Raw genomic sequence first — 25,050 nt, 5'->3', positions numbered from 1 at the left:
ATCATCATCATCATCATCATCATCATCATCATCATCATCATCATCATCATCTTGTTAACCAGTGGGGGGGGGGGGGACCAAATGCTAGACAATATGGCCTCTGGTCTGATCCAGGATGGCCCTTCTTCTTGGAAGAGGCCGCTCATCTCTCCTGCATCCTAGCTAGCTGTATCCAACCTCGGTTTAAAGACTTCCAAAGAAGGAGCATCCATCACCCTCCACGGTAATCTAGTCCACTGTCAAAGAACTCTTACAGTTGGGGAAAAAAAGGGGTTTCCCCCTAAATTTTTGGGTGGAATCTCTTCATGTTTTAGTCTCTGGACCCTGAAATGAAGTTTGGAGGCAGAGACAAGGAATACGTGTTTTTTTTCTAATATCCTTTTTATTATATGTTGTACATTGTCTTCACAAACATAAAACATCATACATTGTACACGTTTTACTCGTCCAAATTACATTTTCCCCCCCCCCCCTAAACCCTTCTTTTCTCTGACTTGTATGATTGAATTCATGATGACTTTATTATTATTATTATTATTAACCTTTATTTATGAAGCGCTGTAAATTTACACAGCGCTGTACATGCAATCTTTTTAGTTAGACGGTTCCCTGCCCTCAGGCTTACAATCTAAAAAAGACATGATACAGAAGGAGAAGGGAGTGGTGACGAGAAAGGGTAAGAGGTCCAGCAGTTCCTCTCAACCTCCGAGGCCTGGACCAAGGCAGATGGACTGGAGGGAGGGCAAGGCTTCATAATGGATGGTTAATCATTATCCAGGGAAAATACATAATCACAAGTAGGATAATACATATACAGTACATAGGAATACAGGAAATGGATCGATAAACAGCCAACAACAGAACATCAGATAGTAAGCGACAATTATGCGATGCCTGGGAAGGCTTCTCTGAATAGGATGGTTTTCAGCTCCGTTTTGAAGCTGGTTAAAGAAGTGATGGCTCTTGCTTGTGGAGGAAGAAGGTTCCAGGAGTGAGGGGCAGCAAGTGAAAAGGGGCGAATCCGGGATGGGGCAGAGGAAATCCTGGGCTGAGACAGGAACCCTTGACTACCAGAACGGAGGGCCCTGGTGGGAAGGTGAAGAGAAAGAAGGTCTGATAAGTAAGGAGGGGCCAGTCCATGGAGGGCTTTGAATGTCGACAGCAGGAGCTTATACTGAATGCGGAAAGGGAGAGGGAGCCAGTGAAGGGATGCCAACACAGGAGAGATGTGGTCAGAGCGGTGGGTGGAAGTGATAATGCGTGCAGCTGAATGCTGGACAGAGATTAAAGGACGGAGGTGAGAAAAAGGAAGCCCAGCCTTAATCACACTTCCTTTCCCGTTGATGACTGGGATTCCGTCTTCATCTATTACCTTTTTCCTCTTCTTATTATTTTCCTGTGACTCTAATAACCTAAAAAAAATTAAAACTCTAAATAGTTTCCTCCCACGCTATAAATTGCTTATTTTACAAACAGGTATTCTATATTTGAGGGAGTTCTTCTTCTGTCTACAGTACTCTTGTGTATCTCCCTCTGACATGTCAACTGAATAGAGCAGTAGTCATTGTACAATAGGATTTCTCCATAATGTTCTAATCGATCTTATTTGTAGTTACAATCCAAATCCAACTTAAGCTTATCCTTACGTCTTACAAGCTTATTTTATTTACATACCCTCCTATTATAGCTGAAATATATATTCTTTACCTGACTTACAATAACCTACTATTAAATCTGTAAATACTCTACAATAAGTAGCATTTGAGCATTCAGATAGGTATGTCCCAATTTGACAACACGTTTGCAACTTTACCCCACAATTTCTGCATATAATTCATGGTTTTTCCCCAACATAACCTCCATTTAGAGTTGTCTTCATTCTTCAATTTGTCTGATAGTAAATCTATTTCCATCATTTCATATATTTTTATATGCCATTCATTCATGTCTATTTCTTTATCACATTTCCAAAATCTAGCAAAGGTTAGTCTAGCCGCTGTCAACATGTAAAAAATAATTTTACCGTATTTTATTTCTATCTCATCATCTAATATACAGAGTAGCCAAATTTCAGGTCTCAACTTTAACTTAATCCCTAAAATTTTATACACTTCGTCTTGTAATTGTTTTCAAAATAATTTTGCTCTGTCACAGGACCACCATAAATGAAAATAAGTACCTATCTCTCTGTGACACTTCCAACAAGTCCTGTTGCCTGTTTTATAAATTTTGTCTAACTTGTCTGGCGTCAGGTGCCACCTATACAAAATTTTATAATAATTCTCTTTTACATTACAAGGAATACGTTAAAACACAGCAGGGCCAGAAACACTGCTCTTAATCGGGCAAAGTTTAGGACCACTCCTGGTAATGGAAGCTTTTTTGTTCATGAATGAATTCTGTCTACCTACCCACCTATCTACCCATCCATCATCTATCCACCCACCCATCCATCCATCCGTCTGTCTACCCAACTATCTATCACCGGTCGGTCAGTCAGTCTGTCTGTCTGTCTGTCTGTCTGTCTGTCTGTCTGTCTGTCTATCTATCTATCTATCTATCTATCTATCTATCTATCTAATCTATCTTTGATTATTCACAGATTTGATTAATATGTTCTCTTTAGGAATATCTAGGTTCTCCAGTTCAACTCTGTGGTCAACTTTAACTAAACATTGCATTGAAAGACCTAGAGATTCCTAGAGAGAATATTCTACTAGGCCTTTGTAGCTCCTCCAGTGCAACTCTGTGGTCAACTTTAACTAAAAGTTGCACTAAACATCTTAGAGAGAATACTCTGCTAGGCTTTTGTAGCTCCTCCAGCGCAGTCCTATGGTCAGTGTCTGTCGGATGTTGACCACAGAGTTGCCCTGGAGGACCTAGAGATTCTTAGAGAAGTGTCCTCTCATGTTAAAAACATGGCGTTTTTGTTATTTGCTGTTTTTCCATATTCACGGGGGTCTTGTGCCCCTAACCCTAGCGAACATGGAGGGACAAGTGTATATCTATACCTGCATCTCTATCTATATTAGGGTTTGAAAACGAATACTTGGAAAGAGGCTTAATGAATTAGAGGTGTTTCCAGGGTGTTAAGGACAAATGAGTCACCCATCTGTTGTCAAAAGGCACACAAAGAGCCACAACTGGGTTTTTCAGGCAAGGAGCACATGCATTATTCAGCGTTTTGTGATGTCTCTACATTGGTAATCCAACTTAATGCAATGGCCTGGCAAAAGCCAATCTCTTGGCAATTTTGGATTGCATGGTGGAAGGCCCTGGCTGAAACCATTCTGCGGAGCAGGACCCATCCTTCCTGTGTCACTTTGGTAGTTATAGCAATAACAAATACATGGTTCAGACTGAATATTGCCTGGATCCCTTTGTCATGGGTGAACACAGAATCATAGGAGTTTATCACACTGTTTCAGCATTAAAGAGAGATTAAAGCGCATTTAAAGCATCCCGCGAATAAAGCTGAAACGGCGATTAATTGCGTGAATTATTAACACACACCATTGCGCACATAAAGCGATAGCGGAAATGCATTGTCACTGAAATCCTGAAAGTGACAATGCGTTTCCGTTATCACTTTATTTGCGCAAATGTGTGTGATAATCATTTGCGCAGTTACTCACCGTTTCCACTTTGTTTGTGGGATGCTTTAAATGTGCTTTAATGCTTCTTTGTGACCACTTTAAGACAATACAATACAATTACCACTTATTTAACTCACACAATTAATAAACTTAATAAAATATAACTTAAAAACAAACTTCCAGATATCTAAATTGTGAATTGTCAATTGTGAATTTTTAGATTATACGCCGCTTGGCAGGTTTTTATATCTTTTCCCCCCTTATTTATTTTATTTGACCCTTGCTATGTAAACTTTACAGCGCTGTACTGTATAAATAAATGTTAATCAAAATGTTAATAATAATTATTATATTAGTCTGTATTATTGATTATTTTAAGTATTTACAGTGATCCGCATCGTCATGTTCATGGTATTACCTACTACTACATTTGCACCCTTCCTAATAAAATATAGGTCTGATACAGACAGGCCAAAATAAAGCTGGTTTGAGTCACTTTGGAGATATGCTGTTTCAATGATGTACGCGTCCTAAGAGGCCAGAAGCTTTGCATGGCTTCCACACTCTTAGGACACATGCATCATTGAAACAGCATACCTCCAAAGTGACTCAAACCAGCTTTATTTTGGCCTGTCTGTACCGGCCCATAGTTGTCCAAAGTTTCTTATATCAGATATGTGTCCTTTATTTCTTATAACTGATATGTGTCCATTTTTTAAAAAATTAGGTCCGATACGCGTCGATTTCAACTCTGTTGTAATCTTATCACACTGGTATATTTTAAAGAAAGTACTCATATGAGTGTATGTGAATTGGTTTTATTGTATTGGATTTTAACTATTGGCTGTACTGTATGTGTTTTCTTTTTAATTGTGTTTTGTGTTTTGACATGTTCTACCCTGCTTCAAGCCTTGAGGAGAAGCAAGAAAGATTATTATTATTATTATTATTAATAATAATAATAATAATAATAATTTGCTGGTTTTATTCTAGGATCCACCATAGATAACCAAAATCCATGTTTTAACATGTTGCGTTTTGTGTTTTTACATGCTATACCTTGCTTCGAACCTTGAGGAGAAGCAAGGAAGAATATAATTTATCATCATCATCATCATCATTAATATTATTTGCTGCAGTTTTGTTCCAGGACGCACCATAGATAACCAAAATCTATATTTTAACATGTTGCATTTTGTGTTTTAACATGCTGTACCCCACTTCAAGCCTTGAAGAGAAGCATGAAAAAATAAAATGTATTATTATTATTATTATCATCATCATCATCATCATCATCATCATTATTTGCTGCAGGAGAGAGGAATCAGTGGATATGGAGGACTGGCTGTATATATTTATTTCAAAGCAATATTCAGGTTGTGGGAGCAAGGCACCATCTTGTGGCAAGAGGATGGAGGAACCGTCTTCCCTTTCATTTGGGAAGGGAGCTATAGTTTGCAAGCGCTGTGTTTTGCACAGAGTCCAATAGAGCTTCGCTGAAAATAAGCCGCTCCAAGAGCCTATATAGGGCTGAAAGGCGCGGGGTATAAATACCCTAAATAAAAAAAAATGAAATTAAAATTAAAATGTTGGTGCAAAATAAACAGTACTTGATTTCATTTCCGCACGACACAAATGGGATCCACGACTTTTGCACACTTTGGAAAGCTTGTTTTTGCGGGTTGCAATGCCCCCAAATTCCTCCCCTACAGAAAGATTTAAATGTTAATATGTATTGATATGTATTATGTTTTAATTATTTTTGCAGAATGTAGAACTCAGGCAGGTTTGTTTTACAGTGGTACCCCGGGATACGAATTGATCGCGTTACGAAATTTCCGGGATACGAAAAAGTTAGATTGGAAAAAACTGTTCCGGGATACGAAGGTTTTTTCGGGTTACGAATTTTTTTTCGGCGCGAAATTCAAACGCGTGGCTTTCCAGCGCTAACGGAAAGCCCTTTTCGGCTTGCGAAATGCATCGGGTTACGAACGGGGCGGCGGAACGAATTAATTTCGTAACCCGAGGTAGCACTGTATTTTACTCTGTTTTAAACTGATTGTACGTACAGTGCTGTGTAAATTTACAGCGCTTTATAAATAAAGATTAATAATAATTAATAATAAATAGTAATATACAGACTGAGAGCCAACATGTTGAGTGTTGAGTGTTGGACTAGGATTCCGGAGACCAGGGTTCGGATCCTGGCTTGGCCATTGAAACCCATTGGGTGAACTTGCGCAAGTCACACACTCTCAGCCTCAAAGGTTGGCAATGGCAAATTCCCTTCAGAAGAAACTTGCCAAGGAAAACCCATCATAGGTTTGCCTTTGGGTCGCCATAAGTCAGAAACAAACTTGAGGGCACACAACGGCAACAAATATAAAGATCACTGTCTGTCCCAAGAATATGGTCAGACTCACTGGACAGGGGAAGCGTTCGTGAAAATAATGTTCACCCAATGGACAGAACCCCACTGGACACCTCACTGGTCACTTCTCTCCAGGATGAAAAGGAGCCATTGTTGAGCACCCTTTGGCTTCAGACGGTCAGCCAATTACAAATCCATGTAGCAGTTGCCTTGTCTAGCCCACACTTTACAACGGGTAGGCAACCTGCGGCCCGCGGGCCGGATGCGGCCCGGCAAGGCCTTGGGACCGGCCCCAGCCCGGTCCTGTCACCGATTGCCGCCGGGGCCTTTGGCCTCTCGTGCGCAGGGGCAATTGTCTATAGATGCCTCAGAAACATGCATTTATATTAACATTTTTTAAAAAATCAGCAAATTTTTTCACGTGTCCTTCACTTTTTTAAAAAAAGTGTCCACCATTTGAAAATGTTGTCCTACATTTGTCCTGGTTTATTTATTTATTTAATTTTTTTTAAAAAAAAATTATTTAATTATTTATTTTTTGGCTTCGGCCCCCCCAGTTGTCTGAGGGACAGCAACCCGGCCCCCGGCTCAAAAAGGTTGCCTACCCCTGCTTTACAAGCTTGTCTAACCCACATTGCCTTGTCTAGGCCACATTTGCAAGAATGTCATGGGGAACCCTGTCTGAAATCAAGATATATTATATCCACAGCATTCCCATCATCTACCAAGCTGGAAATTTTATCCTGGTTTGAGCCTGAACTTCAAATAGGTGATCCAAAACGATAAACATGTCATGATAAACTCCACCAGCGACATAGGAACCGCTGGCTGCGGCAGTCTTCAAGTAAGTGCATTGCCACTTTTCATGCGGCAAACATAGTCATAGCTGTGTTGGCCATGCAACTAAATACAACAAAACCCACCAAACGGTGATACCTCTTTTTAAATGAAAAGAAAACAGATCCTACCTCAACATTAGGAAGAACGTCCCGATGGTCAAGGTTGTCCAGGATAAGCCCCCTTCATCCTTGCACCACTTCTCATCCATGCAAAGCGCATGGATGCATGTTGCGGCACATATGGGAATCCCTCAAAGATATCCTGCATGTGTGCGTATGTCACTTTCAAGTCACCTGTCGACTTCTTAGAGACAACAACAACAACAACAAGCCTTTATTAGGGTTAACAAACTGTAAGGAGAAACGGCGACAACACAGCAACAAAACCAGCCAACTATGATATACATCTTATACACCTATGTGCAAAATTGTGACCATTCCAAACTGGAAAGTAAGCGCAAACCGTATCAAAATAAAAACAGTGGGGTATAATTAAGTGCAAATAAACCCATTTTAAATACAGCTTAGTCCAATGTGTTTGAAATTGACAACAAAGCAGATGCGGTTAAAATGGATAAAATAATTGGTGTATATATACACACACACTATGAAATATAAAAGATGCATATAGATCAGGGGTAGGCAACCTGCGGCCCGCGGGCCGGATGCGGCCCGGTGAGGCCTTGGGACCGGCCCCAGCCTGGTCCTGCCGCCGATTGCCACCGGGGCCTTTGGCGTCTCGCGCGAGGGGCATGGTGGGGAAATTGTCTATAGAAGCCTCAGAAACATGCATTTATCTAAACATTTTTTTAAAAATCAGCAAATTTTTCCGCGTGTCCTCCATTTTTTATTTAAAAAGTGCCCTCCATTTGAAAATTTTGTCCTACATTTGTCCCGGTTTATTTATTTATTTATTTAAAAATTATTTATTTATTTTTGGGCTTCGGCCCCCCAGTTGTCTGAGGGACAGCAACCTGGCCCCCGGCTCAAAAGGGTTGCCTACCCCTGATATAGATAGTGGAATTCAAAGATATAGCCGTGTTAGTCTGTAGGATCAGTGCATAGAGGGATCTTGTAGCACCTTTGAGACTCACTGAAAGAAGTTGGCAGCATCAGCTTTCCTAGACTTCGGCTTACTTCCTCAGATGCATTTGGCCTATTAAAATATATATTAAAACCATGTGGCCAAAAGCCAAACCGTGCAAAAACTTGTCAACTTATGGTGATCCTATTTCATAATGTTTTGTTCAGCAAGGAATCCTCAAAGGTGATTTTTTTACCAGTTCCTTCCTCTGAAATATAACTTGGCATTTGTGGGCAGTCTCCCAGCAAAGTACTAACCAGAGCTGACCCTGCTTAGGTGTTTATCACACAAGCTTTTTACAGCTCAGATCCGAAGCCACTGCGGGTCCAACGATGCGAATTTACGCGATGACGTTATGTGTTATCACATGCAATTCCTTTCTATGGGGGCTGCTTCTGTGGGGCTTCCGCAGTGATTCCAAAGTGACCCCTCATTTTGGTGAAATCGGTAACAAGTAAATTCACAGAAATGGCTTCCACTCTGAATTGGTCTGGTGTGGAATGCAGCTTTGCTTCTGCTCTGTTTCACCACCGCAACCCCCCCGGTTGCGCATTTCCCATGATGCGGCACTAATTCCTCCCCATTTCCTTCCAGTGGTCCTTTCGCTTTCAGGGCAACTCATTTTTTGGGAATATATATATGTATGTGTGTGAATGTGAATATACATATATGTCTGTCTGTCTGTCTGTCTGTCTGTCTGTCTATCTATCTATCTATCTGTGTGTTGAAATTGCTGAAATGGAAGGGAAAATTAAAAAAAAGGGATGAAGAAGACACAGAAACATTCACGAGACAAATATTCATGCAATCACATAATTACGCGAAACAGGGAACAAGAACTTGCGCCTCTTTTCACCTCGGAAATGTACAAGGCCATGATGCATTCAGACCCCCACTGAGCATGCGTAAGGGTGCCGGTTCAAATTGTTGAATCCCACCGGCGTGGTAATACAATGTGCACTCACTCCGCTTTGCTTGAATCCGCATCACATGACTTGGCTTGGATTCGATTCCCCCTCGATTCAGAAGGGCAACCAAGTGTGATAAAACATTCAGGTTATTACGTCAATTCGCATAGTGGAACCAGGAGTCACCCTGGATTTGAGCTGCAAAAACCTTTGTGTGATAAACACCAGTTTCTACTCTGAGGCTGCACTTCCCTCAGTGACCACTAAATGGCAGTGTTGGCATTCAAATCCATGGCAAGGATTAATGCATCAATTCATATTACTATAATAGTATGAAACTTTTAGGAACTTTCTTCTTTCCTTATTTGTTGCTTTCCTTTCCTTTCCTTTCCCCTCTCTAAGCTCCGGGGTAAAAATTGCAGCTGTAAAAGAACAGCAAAACAGTGAAAACCCTGAAATCATATATCGATAAAAGCATTGTTGCTGCGGTTGTCGTTGTTGTGTACTCCCAACCCTATCATGGGGTTTTCTTAGCAAGGGCCCGGACAGACAGGCCAAAATAAAGCTGCTTCGGGTCACTTTGGAAGTATGCTGTTTAAAAGATGCATGCGTCCTATGAGGTCAGAAGCCACGCCAAAGCCATGCTCCAGTCCTAAAGACTGGAGTATGGCTTTGGCACAGGTTCTGGCCTCTTAAGAGGCATATGTCATTTAAACAGCATACCTCCAAAGTGACCCAAAGCAGCTTTATTTTGGCCTGTCTGTTCAGGACCCAAGTTTCTTAAGAGGGGGTTTCCCATTGGCATCCCCTGAAGCCGAGAGAGTGTGGCTTTCCCCAAGGCCCAAGCTGGGATTCGAACCCTGGTCTCCAGAGTCGCAGTGCAATGCTCAAACTGCTATGCAACTCTGGCTTCAATCTCATTATGTATATGTATATATCCCAAAATTTAGAAACTCCAGCATCCCAAAATGCTTCTGGTCCCAAGCCTTTCAGGTAAGGGACTCTGTTTGGAATTGCAGAACATAGTCCTCCAGCGCCGGTGAGTAACTTCGTAAAAGTAACTTTCCAGGTTCTGAGTCCCTTTGCCTAGGAGTGATAAGGTAAATATGTATTACGGCCGCAGCCCAGCATATGAACGACAAAACACAACATACAAAATACTATATAGACGAACAGAATTCATAAAGGAAGGAAAAATACATATGAATATTCCTTCAAAAAATACAGATGCAGATAATAATCTGTCAAAGGCTAAACCCGATCCTATCTTGTCCATGCCGTTTGCAAGACCTGACCTGAGTTTGCAAGACCTGACCTGAGTTTGCAAGACCTGACCTGAGTTTGCAAGACTTGACCTGAGTTTGCAAGACCTGGTCTGAGTTTGCAAGACCTGGTCTGAGTTTGGTAAGACCTGGTCTGAGTTTGGTAAGACCTGACCTGAGTTTGCAAGACCTGGTCTGAGTTTGCAAGACCAGACCTGAGTTTGCAAGACCAGATCTGAGTTTTGTAAGACCTGGCCTGAGTTTTGTAAGACCTGGTCTGAGTTTGCAAGACCTGACCTGACTTTGCAAGATCTAGATCTGACTTTGTAAGACCTGATCTGATCATGGAGTTTATCACACTGGGGCTGATTTCGGCATTAGAGACTAAAGCGCATTTAAAGCCTCCTGCGAAGGAAGTGGAAATGGCATGTAGTTGCACGAACGGTTATCACGCGCAACTGCGCAAATAAAGTGGCATCGCAAACGCATTGCTGTTGAAATCCTAAAAGTAAAAAGATGTGCACGAGTGCTTCTTTGTGACCACTAGATTTTGTGCGACGGCGTGGAAAACCGTTTTGCGTAATGGACTTTTGCAATATGGGGAGAGTAGCCACTGCAAAACCCGTGGGTCTCCCAGATCCACCTCTTTTGTGCCTTGTGGGCCTTTCCGCTGCAACCGGCCCATGCTTTTTCTTATCCTAACATAAACTTCCCTTTCCTTTCCGGCTGAGGTTAGTGCAACAACATGACTTGTGCGCATGACACAAGGTGGAAGAAGATAAGTGTTTTGAATGCAAAAACATGGAAATTGCAGAGCTGAGAAACAGCTGGCGCACTCTTTTGTCCACTTTCAGAATCCCAGTTGCTTCTGTATTTGTTAAAGAAGACATAATGACTATGGGTTGAGAGCCATGTGGCCCAATAGGGGTTTGAACATTGGACTGTGACTCTGGAGACCAGGGTTCGAATCCCAGCCATAGAAACCCACCTCGGGTAAGTCACACTCTCTCAGCCTCATGGGAAGGCAAGGGCAAACCTCCACTGCCCAGAAAACTCCATGGTAGGTTCACCTGAAATCGGAAATGACTTGAAGGCACACAACAAATATAACGGTCATATTCTGGATGCATCATGAGAAGACTGGACTCATTCAGGGGAAAAAACCCAATAACGTTCAATAAGGTGCAAGGAAAAGGTATTACAGATGGATAGACTGAATCAAGGGAGATACAGACCTGCGTTTGCAAGACCTGATCTGACTTTGCAAGACCTGATCTGATTTTTATAAGACCTGACCTGAGTTTTGTAAGACCTGACCTGAGTTTTGTAAGACCTGGCCTGAGTTTTATAAGACCTGGCCTAAGTTTTATAAGACCTGGCCTAAGTTTTATAAGACCTGGCCTGAGTTTTATAAGACCTGGCCTGACTTTGCAAGACCTGGCCTGACTTTGCAAGATCTGTTGATAAGTGACTTGGCGGTCTCTCATTTGTAAGGTAGCCACAAGAGTTATATACCCCATAAATAAATAAATAAAATATAATAACATTAAAATATTATATATAATATTTATATATGATGTATAATATTATATATATATATGAATAATTATTATATATTTATATATTATAATATTATATTATTATATATTATAACATATATATATATACAGTATACACAACATAATATATAATATAATATAAATATTATATAATAATTATTCATATATATATATAGAGAGAGCGAGAGAGTGGTTGTGAGTCAAAACAAACTACCATTCCCAGAATTCCCCAGGACTGAGCCATGAGCAGTTAAAGCGGGGTCAAACTGGATTAAAATTCCTCCAGTGTGGATGCAGCCTCCTCCTCTTGCAAGGCTGCCTGCCATCTCATCTGGGGAACGCTCAGCCTTTGCTGTTTGGCTGCAGCAGAACAGCCCCCCCATCTTTGCATGATGCAGCTTCACGTGCTTCCTCTTCCCTTTGGATAAATTGGGCGCGGCCCCTTTAAGGAGGAGGCTCCTTTCCTCCCAGCCATGACTAGACAGATTGGCCCAGAGAGAGCACAGAAAGGGAGGGAGGGGCCCCAGGCTAAGCCACGCCCACGCGCTCTTCCACGCGCCTCGCTGACGTCACTACAGGAGGGGGCGGACCAGAGGGAAAAATGAAAAGGAAAAGAGGAAATAAAAGCAGGAAATTAGTGGAGGCTCAGCCTTTTTTTATTATTATTATTATTTTATTATTATTATTACTTTAGAATTTGCATCTAAATATTAATAATTATATAGATTATTATCCTCTACATTATTATTATGATTCTTATATTTTGGAATATTTAAATCTAAATAGTAATCTACATTATTATTATGATTATTATGATTATATTTTGGGAATATTTGCATCTAAATATTAATAATGATGCACATCATCATAATCATTATCCTGCATTATTATTATTATTCAATATTTGCATCTAATTATTATTAATAATAATATTTTGGAATATTTTGAATATTTGCATATTTTTATACACAGCATTTAAAATCATTTTGGGCATCCAGCAAAGTTTGTAATAGTAATAGTGGTAATAATAATAATAATGACTGTGAGTGAGTTTCTTTCAATTAGTTAAGGTGCTATAAGATCTAACAAGATAATATAATAATATAGTAATATGATGATATTATTAATAATACATGGTTTAATATAATAAATGATGTTTAATAAATTATGATAATAATTTGTAATAATGTTTAATAAATTATGATAATTTATAATAAATGATGTTTAATAAATTATGACAATAAAATGATAATAACAATAAGGACATAATAATAATATACCATTTAATAATATAATAATAATATCATATAATAATATAATATTACTATTATATTATTACTATTATATTGTTACTATCTGGGGCCGATAGTGTGTGACTTGCCCAAAGTTGTTATTGATAATGACCATAATTAATAATGATAATTATTAAAAATAATAGTAGTTATTGTGTCTATTGTTGTTATTATTATTATTATTATTAGCCACAGCTTAGATAAATTCCCCTTTTTGGGAGCTACAACTCCCAAAATTTCTTAGCTCAGTATTAATTAATCTTTATATATATATATATATATATACACATATATATACTGTATATATATATTCATTCCTCCTAGGAGGAAGAGAGGAGGCTCTGCCATGCGACTGGAGGTATATATACACACACTGTATGTGTGGTTGTGTGTATAGGTGTTTGTGTATATATATCTCTGTATATGTATATTCGTACATGAATAAGTGTGTGTGTGTGTGTGTGTATATATATATATATATATATGGGTGTGTGTATTAATATATATATATATATCCTCTTCCTTTCCTCTTTATATATACTATATATAATACACACACACATATATACACAAATATATAAAGGATTTCTCATCCTAAAAGGTGTGTATGTATATGTGTACACACACACACATATATATACATACATACACACATGTAAAGGATTTCTCCTCCTAAAAGGGAGGGAAATAAGTACATACAATAGAAACGTATATAATATAAATGTACTGTATATGTCTCTGTCTCCTCTTTGCCCCTTATTATCTCAGCCCCACGTGACTCGGACCCTGGGGGCGTGGTCTCCGTGGGGCTGTAGGCGAGAGGCGCCGTGTCCCTTTAAAAGGGGCGCCGGCGGAGGCCCGGGGGGCGCCCAGTGCCCATGTGGAGCCGCTCCATGCCTTGTTGTCCTGACGCCCCATTGGCCCACGCCCCGGTGACGTCACCCAGCAGCATGCGGACGCACTGCGGGGGGCGGGGTCGCAAGGAAAACGCGGAGAGATGGATCCGGACGGAACGGATAGGAAAGAAAGCAGGTCCAGGACACACTGCAGGAATAATCCAGTTTCAGACCGCTTTAAGTGACCGGGAGAAGGAGGAGGCCAAGGCACCAGAACCACGACAGAGAAGGATAATGGTCTCACAAAAGTAGGACCCCCAGGATTCCCTAGCATTAGGCCAGGGAGAATATGAGGCATTAAACTGGGTTGTTTCTGCAGTGTTTTCAAGCATATCATATAGGATATCATAAAAACAAACACATACAGTATATGTATGTGTGTATATATATATATATATATATACACACACACACAGATACAGATACACACACATATATATACATGTGTACATATGCATACCCACATATATATATATATATATATACACATATGCACACACACACACACATATACATAGACATATGTACACATATGCACACACATATATACACACAGACGCACACATATATACACCTAAATATATGCATATATACACACATAATGTATACACACACATATATATATATGAACATATCTGCATATACATATATACACAAATATATATACACACATGTATATGCGCATATATGTGTATATGTATATATATATACACACAGACATAATTATAATATATACACATACACATATATACATACACACATGTATATGCACATATACATATGTGTGTATGTGTGCATATACATGTGTGTATGTATATATGTATATATATAGAGACGTGTATATAATTATGTCTGTGTGTATATATATATATAGACACAAATATATATATGTGTTGTATGTATGTGTGTGTATATATATATATATATATATATACACATGTGTATATATTATTATGTCCCTCTGTGTGTGTGGGTGTGTATATATATATACAGACACACACATATACATCTATCTATCTATACATACATAAATATACACACACACATATATACATATATGCATATATATATATATATACAAACACATACATATATGTACACCTCTCTATTTCTCTTTAAATATATATATATATACACACACATATATGAACATATACGCATATATATATATATATATATACACACACACACATATATACAGTTCTCTATTTCTATACACACACACACACATATATATGTATATATACACACCCTATACAGTCTCCTATGTTATGCACTGCAGTCTTTGAGTGTCTCTGTGGAGCCTCTCTCTCTCTCTCTCTGCCTCGGAGTCCATTCCGGTCTCCCGCTCCGCGCTCCGCCTCTTGGCTCCCTCCCTGCCTGGGCATGCTCTGGCTGGAGGCAGAGAGAGCGAGAGGGAGAGGGCTGGTTTCTTGTTGTGTTGCTCGCTATTGCTGCTGCTGCTGCTGCTCCTCCGCATCGCCATCTTGTTGCAAAGCCCTTGTCTGCAGCGGAGGAGGCAAGGCTGCTCTTGCCAAGGGACCGGGACAGAGAAGGGCAAGAAGCAGGAGGAGGAGGACAAGGAGGACAAGGCTGCAGCAGCAGGAACAAGGAAGATGGCTTTGCACCCTTAATATATATATATCTCTCTATATTAATATCTATCTATATACATATCTAGAGAGGGTGATTTTTGGCATCGGTGTTGTCCGCGGAGCCCCCTCCCTACGAGCCATGAGCATAGAGACCCTGCTGGAAGCGGCCCGGTTCCTGGAATGGCAAGCGCAGCAGCAACAGAGAGCACGTGGTAAGAGGGAGGCCAAGGCCAGGGGACACCCCCGGAAGGCACACGGCCAAGGGAACCCCCGCAGGCTTCACTCAGGTCCGATCCTCCTCTCCTGAGCGGGGTTCCCCCCTTGGCGTTGCAGCGCCCTCTTTTGGATGCTTTGCGGGGGCTTCTTCTCCCTCTTGGCAAACCCAGGAAGGGAGGAATCACCTGATTCCTGGGTCGGTCCCTTTTGTCCTCTCCCCTCTCAGGCCTTGCAAAGGGAGGGGCAAGGGAGACTGATACATATAGATATAGATTGTAGTTACATATGTATATGTGTGTGTGTCTATAAAAACTACATGGCATAATATATGTGTGTATGCTACATGACATGATGTGTGTGTATACACACACACATTATGCCATGTAGTTTTATATATATATAGTGATCCTAGGCTGCGTCAATAGAAGTATAGTGTCTAGATCAAGGGAAGTAATATTCATTTTCTTGCCCATTATGCCATGTAGTTTTATATATATATATATATATATATATATAGTGTGTGTGTGTGTGTGTGTGTGTATGTGTGTCTATACACACACTATATATAGATATCTATAAAACTGCATGGCATATATATAATATGTGTGTGTGTGCATATATTGTACATGACATGATGTGTGTATATACACACGCACACTATATATTGATAGGGAACCGTCTATTATCTCCTCTGTTGTAAGCCACCTGGATTCCCAGTGATTGGGCGGCATATAAATAAATCCTATTATTATTATTATTATTATTATTATATAGATATAAAACTACGTGGCATAATATATGTGTGTGTGTGTCTACACACACTATATATATAGATATACAGTATAAAACTACATGGCATAATGTGTGGTTATATATGCTATATGACATGATCTATATATAAAACTACATGGCATAATATGTGTATGTGTGTGTACACACGTATATAATGCCATGCAGTTATGATAGATAGATAGAGAGAGAGTTTATATATATACATACAAACATACATTGTATATATATGTGTGTGTGTGTGTAGACATTAAAATGTAATATGTGTGTATATACACAACTACATGGCAGAATATGTGTGTACATATATATATATATATATATATACATATACACATACACACACACACACACACATGCATATACAGTACATGCACATACATCATGCCATATAGTTGTGTGTGTGTGTAGAGAGTTAATTTTATGTATGTATGTATGTATATGTATAGTATAAATACCAAGCTAAAGAAGTTGCTTGATGTCTATATCGATAGAAATTTCCCAAATGTGTATGTGTGTGTATATACACACACACATATAATCTAGAATTACATGACTTTATATATATATAGAGAGAGAGCTATACACATTTATATGGTATAGCTGCACACATACATCTAGTGTTTATGTATTAATCATATAGATATAGATTATATACATCTATATTTGAGGGATTTCTATCTATTTGGCAATCTTCATTTTGCAACAGGAAAGGGCTGCTAAAAAGTGTCTATATGTGTGAAGGTATGTGCATATGTCTCTCTTTCCGTGTGTGTGTGTGTGCGTGTGCGTGCAATCCTTCCTAAAACCCAAGACCTATCCATACATATATCTATATATCTTTCTATTGGTGTTGGGTTTAGGAAGGATTGCACAAGGTGGGAAGGGAGGGGAAAAACAACAACTGGGGAGGGAGTTGTGGTGGTTGTGGTGGCAGCAGCAGCCCAGCAACATAATCTTACTGGGATTGTGTGTGTCTTACTGGGAAGGAAGCCCAGTTTAGTGTGTGTGTGTGTGCAGACCCTTTGCATTGCAGCCTGCCAGGTGGTGCCTCTCTTTCTATGTTTTGGCTTTGCATTTGCTGTCAAAGGTGGGGAAACTACTATACTACTACTACTACTGCTACTACTACTACTACTATGATCCTCATTGTTGTCTTATGACAGACTGGCCCATTCTCTGGAGTCTCTTTCTTTCCAATAAACATCTTTTCCTATTGACAGGTTTAAAAACTCTGAATTGAAGAATCCCCTTTTGGGTGTGGGTCAGCTCTGAGTTCAAGTCTCAGTTCCAATGTTGTGTAGTGATGCGCCAATAAAAGGGAGGATGAATAGGCTTCATGCACCCCAAACCTCCCTCTCACACAACCACCTGGTATACACACACACACATCTATACAGACACACACATCTATAGATACACATCTACACACACACACATCTATATAGATACATATACTTACAGGTATATATACATACAGACACACACATTCACAGACATATATAGACATACATACATTTTTGTATATACACTGACACACATACTGTATATAGAAACACATGTACATATATATATGTGTGTGTGTGTGCACATATGTAGATCAATATGTATGCATGCATACATACACTCATACAGATACATAACTATGTATCTATATATACATCTACACATATACTTATTCATATATACAGTATATATATATACACACACAATATATATATATAGATACTTATATATCCATATACCCATTCACACACATATATGGATACATACACATCTCTATATACACCTACTCACACACATATAGATATACACACATATACTTAAACATACATATACACACAGACATATCCACACACACTTCTATATACATATATAGATACATTGGCCTGTTACAGACTGCCCAAATAAAGCTGCTTTGGGTCTCTTTGGAAGTATGCTATTTAAATGACTCATGGGTCCTAAGAGTCCGGAGGTTGTGCCAAAGCCTCACTCCATTCCTAAGCACTGGAGTGCAACTTTGGTGCAGCTTCCGGATTCTTAGGATGCATGCATCATTTAAACAGCATACCTCCAAAGAGACCCCAAGCAGCTTTATTTTGGCAGTCTGTAACAGGCCATATACTTCTATATATACATACTCACACACATATATGGGTACATAACACACATATCTCTATATACAGCTACTCACACATAAATGCACATATATAGCTATACACACACATATATATATGTAGATAAAATGCCTTTATATACACATACATATACAGTATACACAAATATTGGCCAAGATGGCTGAGGCTTCTGGGAGATGTAGTCCAACAAAAAGGAACTCTCTTAAAGGGGCAATGCTTAGGGACCCCTGTTCTGGGAGAATGCAGGGAGCTCAAAGCCTTGGGCGCGTTCTAATGGAACGTTGGCGTCGCCAGGGTTCTATTCCTCCTCTTCCTCCCAGCCCCTCCCTTCCCCGCGCAGCCCTTTGGAACATTGCTTTGCGTGTTTGCTCCGCGTTCCAAGCTCGTCCCATTGGCTGGCGGGGGAGAGGTGACGTGTCTTGGCTCCGCCCCGACCACGTGCGCTGGGGGCACTCCTTTCTGGCTGCTGCTATGCGCGGGAGCGCGCCTCCATAAGCCTGCTTTTTAGTTTTTATTATTTATATTATTTATATTGTTTTTATTTTGCATTTAGAAACAGATAGAGCCTGGATTCCAAAACACTCCACCAATAATAATAATAATAATAATAATAATAATTTTATATTTATTAACAATGCCAAATAATTTGTGTCAATTATATTTCTCCAATTAAAATACACAATAATATAATATATAAATATAATATATTATATATAATAAATTGTTTTTTATATTTATATTAATTATTCCCAACATTGGTGGAAATTAGTATCCGCCAGGTAACCCTTTTTGGCTCTTCAGGCGTGGAGCCTGAAGCTAATTTTATACACAATACTGTTAATATATATATATATATATATTAACAGTATTGTGTATATATATATATATATATATATATATATATATATATAATCAAAAATCAGTGAAGCAAAACCAAACATAATTCCCAATAATTTGTGCAAATTACATATCATTTCCTTTTAGTATTTCTCTAGTAAACCATTTTTGCGTCTTCAGTTGCGGAGCCTGAAGCTAATTTTATACACAATATATTTTTAAAAATTACTTAAATACAGTATACAAATATATATATTTAATTATTTTATATTTTATATTAAATTATTCCCAACAATTCGTGCAAATTCCATATCACTTCCTTTTAACATTTTCTCTCTTTTTCTGAGGCTATTTATATGTTTGCAGCATTCTCTTATTATATTTATCCTTTGCAGAAAATGTACAGTAATTCCGTTCCCAGTGAGCGGTTGTATGGTTGAAATGTTACAGCTATGAACACAAAACGCTGTCTGTTGTTGTGTGCCTTGAAGGTGTTGTTTCCAACTTATGGCAACCCTAGGTGACCCTATTACAGGGTTTTCACCTTGGTTGGATGGCGCTCTATTGACTTATCTATCCACAGTGGCAGCTATGAGACTAGTTCTTGCTGCTCTGTTCTGAGTTTCCCACAATGCATCAGGATGATGCTGTCTCAGGGGCATTATGGGAAATTAAAAGAATGGCTTAATGTGTCCAGAATTCTGAACTGGTGAAGAAAACCAAGGGCTAGCATCAAAAACTGTTTGCTACGAGACCCTAATACTGTTGTTGTTTGTCTCCGAGTTGTTTGTGATCCTAATGGGGTTTTCTGGGGCTGAGAGTATGTGACTTGCTCCAAGTCACACCCAACAGATATTCATGGCTGAGCAAGAAATCAAACCTTGGACTCCAGAACATAGAGAGATCTTGTAGCACCTTTGACACTCAATGAAAGAAAGAAGTTGGCAGCATGAGCTTTTCTAGACTTCAGTCTACTTCCTCAGATGCATTTGGACCAAATGCATCTGTGGAAGTAGACCAAAGTGTAGGAAAGCTCATGCTGCCAACTTCTTTCTTTCATTTAGTCTCAAAGGCGCCACTAGATCTCTCTAGGTCCAAGGATCTCTCTAGTACATCTGAGGAAATAGACCGAAGTCTAGGAGGTGCTACTAGATCTCTTTATGTACTGATTCTACAGACTAACACAGTTATATCTTTGAATTCTGGGACTCCAGAGCCATAGTCCAATCTGAAACCACTACTATCCTGAAAACCTGTGTTTTGTGTGTCTCTCTATGTAAGATGTTGGTTTGTTATCTGTTGCAACCTATTAGGCCTCCTTTTAAACCGCTTGTACGTTTTGCTTTCATGTAATACAGGTTTACATCAGTTAACGCAAGTTAACTGGGCATTATTTCTTTAACAGCAAATTTGGGACCAGAGGCAGATATAGCATGGAAAGAATAGGGAGAGGCTTCTAAAGAAGAAGAAGAAAGAGCAAAAGTACAATCGTTGCAGGTTTTGGTTCTGGTTCTAAGTTAAATCCGCAACACAATAAACGCCCGACATCCCCAAAACGGTAATACCTTTATTGGCCAACTGAAATGCACAAAATGCGTGATGCAAGTTTTCGAAGCTCTCAGGCAGATGAAGGTGTTAAAAATAAAACAAGAGAAAGACAAAAGAGCAGTTTGATGTGTTTTAGCAAACTTTTTATTCCAAACTAAGCCTAGCTGCAGTGAAAGTAACATAAGCTTTACATAAGTAAGCAAAAACCTTTTGAGTCTTGTAGAGACTGCTTCTTCCAAAGTGCATCCAGGGATGACTATTTCTTTCACCATAGAATCGTAGAGTTGGAAGAGACTGCAAGGGCCATCCAGTCCAACCACATTCTGCCATGCAGGAACTCTCAATCAAAGTATCCCCGACAGGTGGCCATCCATCCAAGGAAGAAGAATCCACTACACTCTGAGGAAGGAGTCTGTTTCACTGTTGAACAGCCCTTACTCTCAGGAAGTTCCTCCTAATGTTGAGGTGGGATCTCTTTTCCTGGAGCTTGCATCCATTGCTCCATTGTGTCCTGTTCTCTGGAGCAGCAGAAAACAAGCTTGCTCCCTCCTCAATATGGCATCCCTTCAAATACTTAAACAGGGCTATCATATCACCTCTTAACCTTCTCTTCTCCAGGCTAAACATCTCCAGCTCCCTAAGTCATTCCTCATAGGACATGGTTTCCAGACCCTTCACCATTTTATTCGCCCTCCTTTGGACACATGGCTGTAGTTTCTCAATGTCCTTTTTGAATTGTGGTGCCCAGAACTGGACACAATATTCCAGGTGGGGCCTGACCAGAGTAGAATACAGTGGCACTATTACTTCACTTGATCTAGATACTATACTTCTATTGATGCAGCCTAAAATCGCATTGGCCTTTATAGCTGCCGCATCGCACTGTTGACTCATGTTCAACTTGTGTCTACTTGGACTCCTAGATCCCTTCACAGGTAGTTCCATTCAGCCAGGTGTCTTCCATCCTATATCTGTGTATTTCATTTTTCCATCCTTAATGCAGTACCTTACATTTCTCTGTGTTGAAATTCATTTTGTTAGCGTTTGTCCAGCTTTCTAGTCTATTCAGGTCATTTTGAATCTTGATCCTGCCCTCTGGGGTGTTAGCTACTCCTCCTAGTATGGTGTCATCTGCAAATTTGATAAGTATGTTCCCAATTCTGTCATCCAAGTCATTGATAAAGATGTTGAATAGCCCTGGGCCCAGGACAGAGCCCCACTGTAACCCCACTGGTCACTTCTCTTCATTTTTCCCTTTGGGTAGCCAGACTTCTTGATCTTTGCTTTTGCTGGAGCAGGCCACTTTGGGTCTGACCATTCACACATGCATTCTAGGGTTAGCTACTTTTTACCTTGCCTGCTGTAGCCAAAAATACACAACTACAGTGGGATCAGATACTGTATAGAGCAAAACATCGCTATGTGAAGTCAAAGGGGAAAGACTTTGTATAAAGCAGATTTCTTTTCTTGGAGGGTTGTACTGAGGTTTGCCCCTGACGCTTGTTGCGGTGAGTGTGCAAGGAAGATCAGATACCTTTCAGGCTGAAATTTGGTTTCTTCTTTTTCTTGATTCATAACCAAGATATTGATCTTGTTTGCAGCTAGGAATACAGTGAGAATATTGATGCAAGTGGATCTGAGTGCGGGCCCTGCAGAAGGAGGCATTTGCACCTCTTCCATTCGTACTCGGCTTGCTGCTTAAAGAGATTTCCCATGTTTAAGTTTGATTTCACTGCACCTCGTTGAACAGGCAATGGAAGACTATGCTCCAAAACACACTGCAGAAATAATCCAGTTTGAGACCGCTTCAACTGCCCTGGCTCAATGCTAGGGAATTTGGAGAAATATAGTTTTGTGTGACATTGAGCCTTCTCTGTCAGAGAGCTTTGGAACAACAATAAACTACAATTCATAGTATTCTGTAGCACTGAAACAGTTAAAGCGGTCTCATACTGGATTATTCGTGTGTTTTGGACCTATGTGGCTTTCCACCCTATCTTTAAAAAGTCTTGCATGGATTAACCTTAATTTCAAGTTGACCCCTTTGAAAGGATGGCTGTTATGCACAATATTTAATGAAATAATCTGGATACGTCTGTCAGCCTGTTTGCTCCTCCAAAAGTAGTACATTGGAAGTTGACCAGTAAGGAGTATGGCACTGAAAGACTGGAAATGTGAAAGGTATGTTCTGCTTTACGATACATTATGGCAGACCCAGGTTGTTGTTGTTGTTGGTTTTTTGTTTTTTGTTTGCAAACGCACCGACATTCTCACCCAGCTAGAAATTTGGCCCCTAATGTGCCATGTAGCCTTACAAAATTTGGATAAAATTAATAAAACTGTTTTGTTGCAGTACAGAATACACAATGCAGAGGCAACACTTAAACGGAGAGCAGGAAGACATAATAGCTTGGAATGGATTCTGTTAAGCCTTGTAAGCAGCCTTCTCCATGGACTAAACTAGCTAGGTATGGACATCAGAGCAAGCAAGAAATGCTTGCTTTATGGGATTGTTCCTTGTTTGCTTGTACATATTGCTGGTAAACCACGAGACCCTTTAGATGCATGTCTTAATGGTCCTTGGTGGTTTACTGTCAAGCTTTGGTGACACTTTATGGGGCAGGCATAATACCAGCCTGCGGAGCCACCTGCGGCTTGCAGGGACCACCTGTTTGTCCGTACTTGGTTTAAAGAGATGAATTTAAAATGGTCAGGATGCTAAATTTGGTGGATCTAGGCACATGGCTCATTGTGTGACTCTAGTGTTGGGAAGGGTCTGGTGACCTTACCATTGATGGAGCTAGAAAAGGTTCTCTAAGCACTGCCTAGTCCAGAGGATGTTGTTCACCTTTTGGGAGTCATGCAGACCTCCATGTGGTGGATTCTCACCCGAGACTACTGTTTGCTCAGAAATCAGGTATCATCTCAGGATGTTGTTGGACTGTATTTTCTATCATCCTGGCCACTGGTCATGCTGGTTGGGGTGGATGGAGTTGCAAGTCCCAACAGCATGAGGGTGTGCACTTGCAGGCCCAATGGTGGGGATGTCATCTCTTGTTGGCCATAATGCTGTCTCCTGGGGTTTAGCAGTTCTGCTTCCCTTTGTGACTGGTCCAGTCCCCTTTCCCCAGCAGTTTGGTGGAGAAATTTCTTTGAGTTGCATGCTTAAAATGTGACATTCACATATGAGCACATACCCACATTTTGCCCCTTGCCTGGCACAAAGAGGAATGCTGTCTCTGCCACTGGTGAAACATTTAATTTTGTGCAATCCTGGGGAGGCTTGGGTACTATTTTGCTTTTGGTGGGCAAGCTGGCTTTGCAAGGCACTTCCAGACTCTTCCAGCTTTATGCTATTTGATGAAACCGTCCAAAGAAACTGAAATGCAAAGCTGTCCTCCTTGTTCCCACAAAAGCCATCCTGGCAGGCTGACTGGCAACCCTTGCTGAGATCCCAGGGATTTCCTCCTTTGCTTAGTGTTCACAAATACAGCAGCAAGTGCTCTCCACAAGGCTGGGTTCACCTGCAACCTGCGCAGGAGGATCAAATGTGCATATTATGTGTATCACAGGCCATGGGTGGCAGCCTGACTGTTTCATTCCCTGGTGAGTCAAGGAAAGGTGTATTGGGAGGATGTTCTCCCAGCAACAAAACAATGCAAAAGGCTTGAGATCTGATGGATAAGCCATCGCCCATATATTCTGTTGACACCCACCGGAGTGGTTCAGGCATAAGGATGAGTTGTGTGGCTTCCTCTTCCTACCCATTCTTTATCCTCCTTACCTTTTTTTGTAATAAAATAGAACCAGATTATATGCATTTAGGAAGCCTCCATATCTAAAGTTGGTCCCCTTCCACGTTTCCTTCTGGACCAGTGCTGTTTACCAAGGAAAGCAATGGGGCTTTTGAATCTGACTGTCTTTTACCTGATGATGGGACCTTCTGTCTGTAAGTCAGAGCTATCTTTGGCTGGCATAGCAAGGTCTGGACTGGATCCCTGGTGGCGCAGTGGTTAAATGCCTCTACTGCAGCCATTCACTCAAAACCACAAGGTTGCGAGTTCAAGACCAGCAAAAGGGCCCAAGCTCGACTCAGGCTTGCATCCTTCTGAGGTCGCTA

The 25,050-nt window shown here is 40.2% G+C and overlaps 1 protein-coding gene and 1 long non-coding RNA gene across 2 annotated transcripts in view; one reads left to right on the top strand and one right to left on the bottom strand.

Annotated features, from left to right (window-relative positions):
• Positions 1-1,318: 1,318 nt before the first annotated feature.
• LOC121916802 lies at positions 1,319-12,195 on the bottom strand. Its single transcript, XR_006100921.1, has 3 exons — positions 11,834-12,195; positions 6,936-7,110; positions 1,319-1,412 (listed from the first exon to the last, which is right to left on the bottom strand). It is a non-coding gene; the product is annotated as an uncharacterized LOC121916802 (long non-coding RNA).
• Positions 12,196-15,217: 3,022 nt separating this feature from the next.
• Positions 15,218-25,050, top strand: part of MNT (MAX network transcriptional repressor) — a 71,967-nt gene continuing 62,134 nt past the window's right edge. The window contains exon 1 of the mRNA XM_042442612.1: positions 15,218-15,614. Within this exon, the coding sequence (XP_042298546.1) occupies positions 15,542-15,614 (73 nt within the window). The 5' untranslated portion in view covers positions 15,218-15,541. The remainder of the gene's footprint in view (positions 15,615-25,050) is intronic.

The sequence above is a fragment of the Sceloporus undulatus genome, chromosome 11 (assembly GCF_019175285.1).
Source record: "Sceloporus undulatus isolate JIND9_A2432 ecotype Alabama chromosome 11, SceUnd_v1.1, whole genome shotgun sequence".
NCBI lineage: Eukaryota > Metazoa > Chordata > Lepidosauria > Squamata > Phrynosomatidae > Sceloporus > Sceloporus undulatus.
The sequence above is the reverse complement of the archived record's forward strand: the minus strand, read 5'-3'. Positions and strand labels throughout refer to the sequence as shown.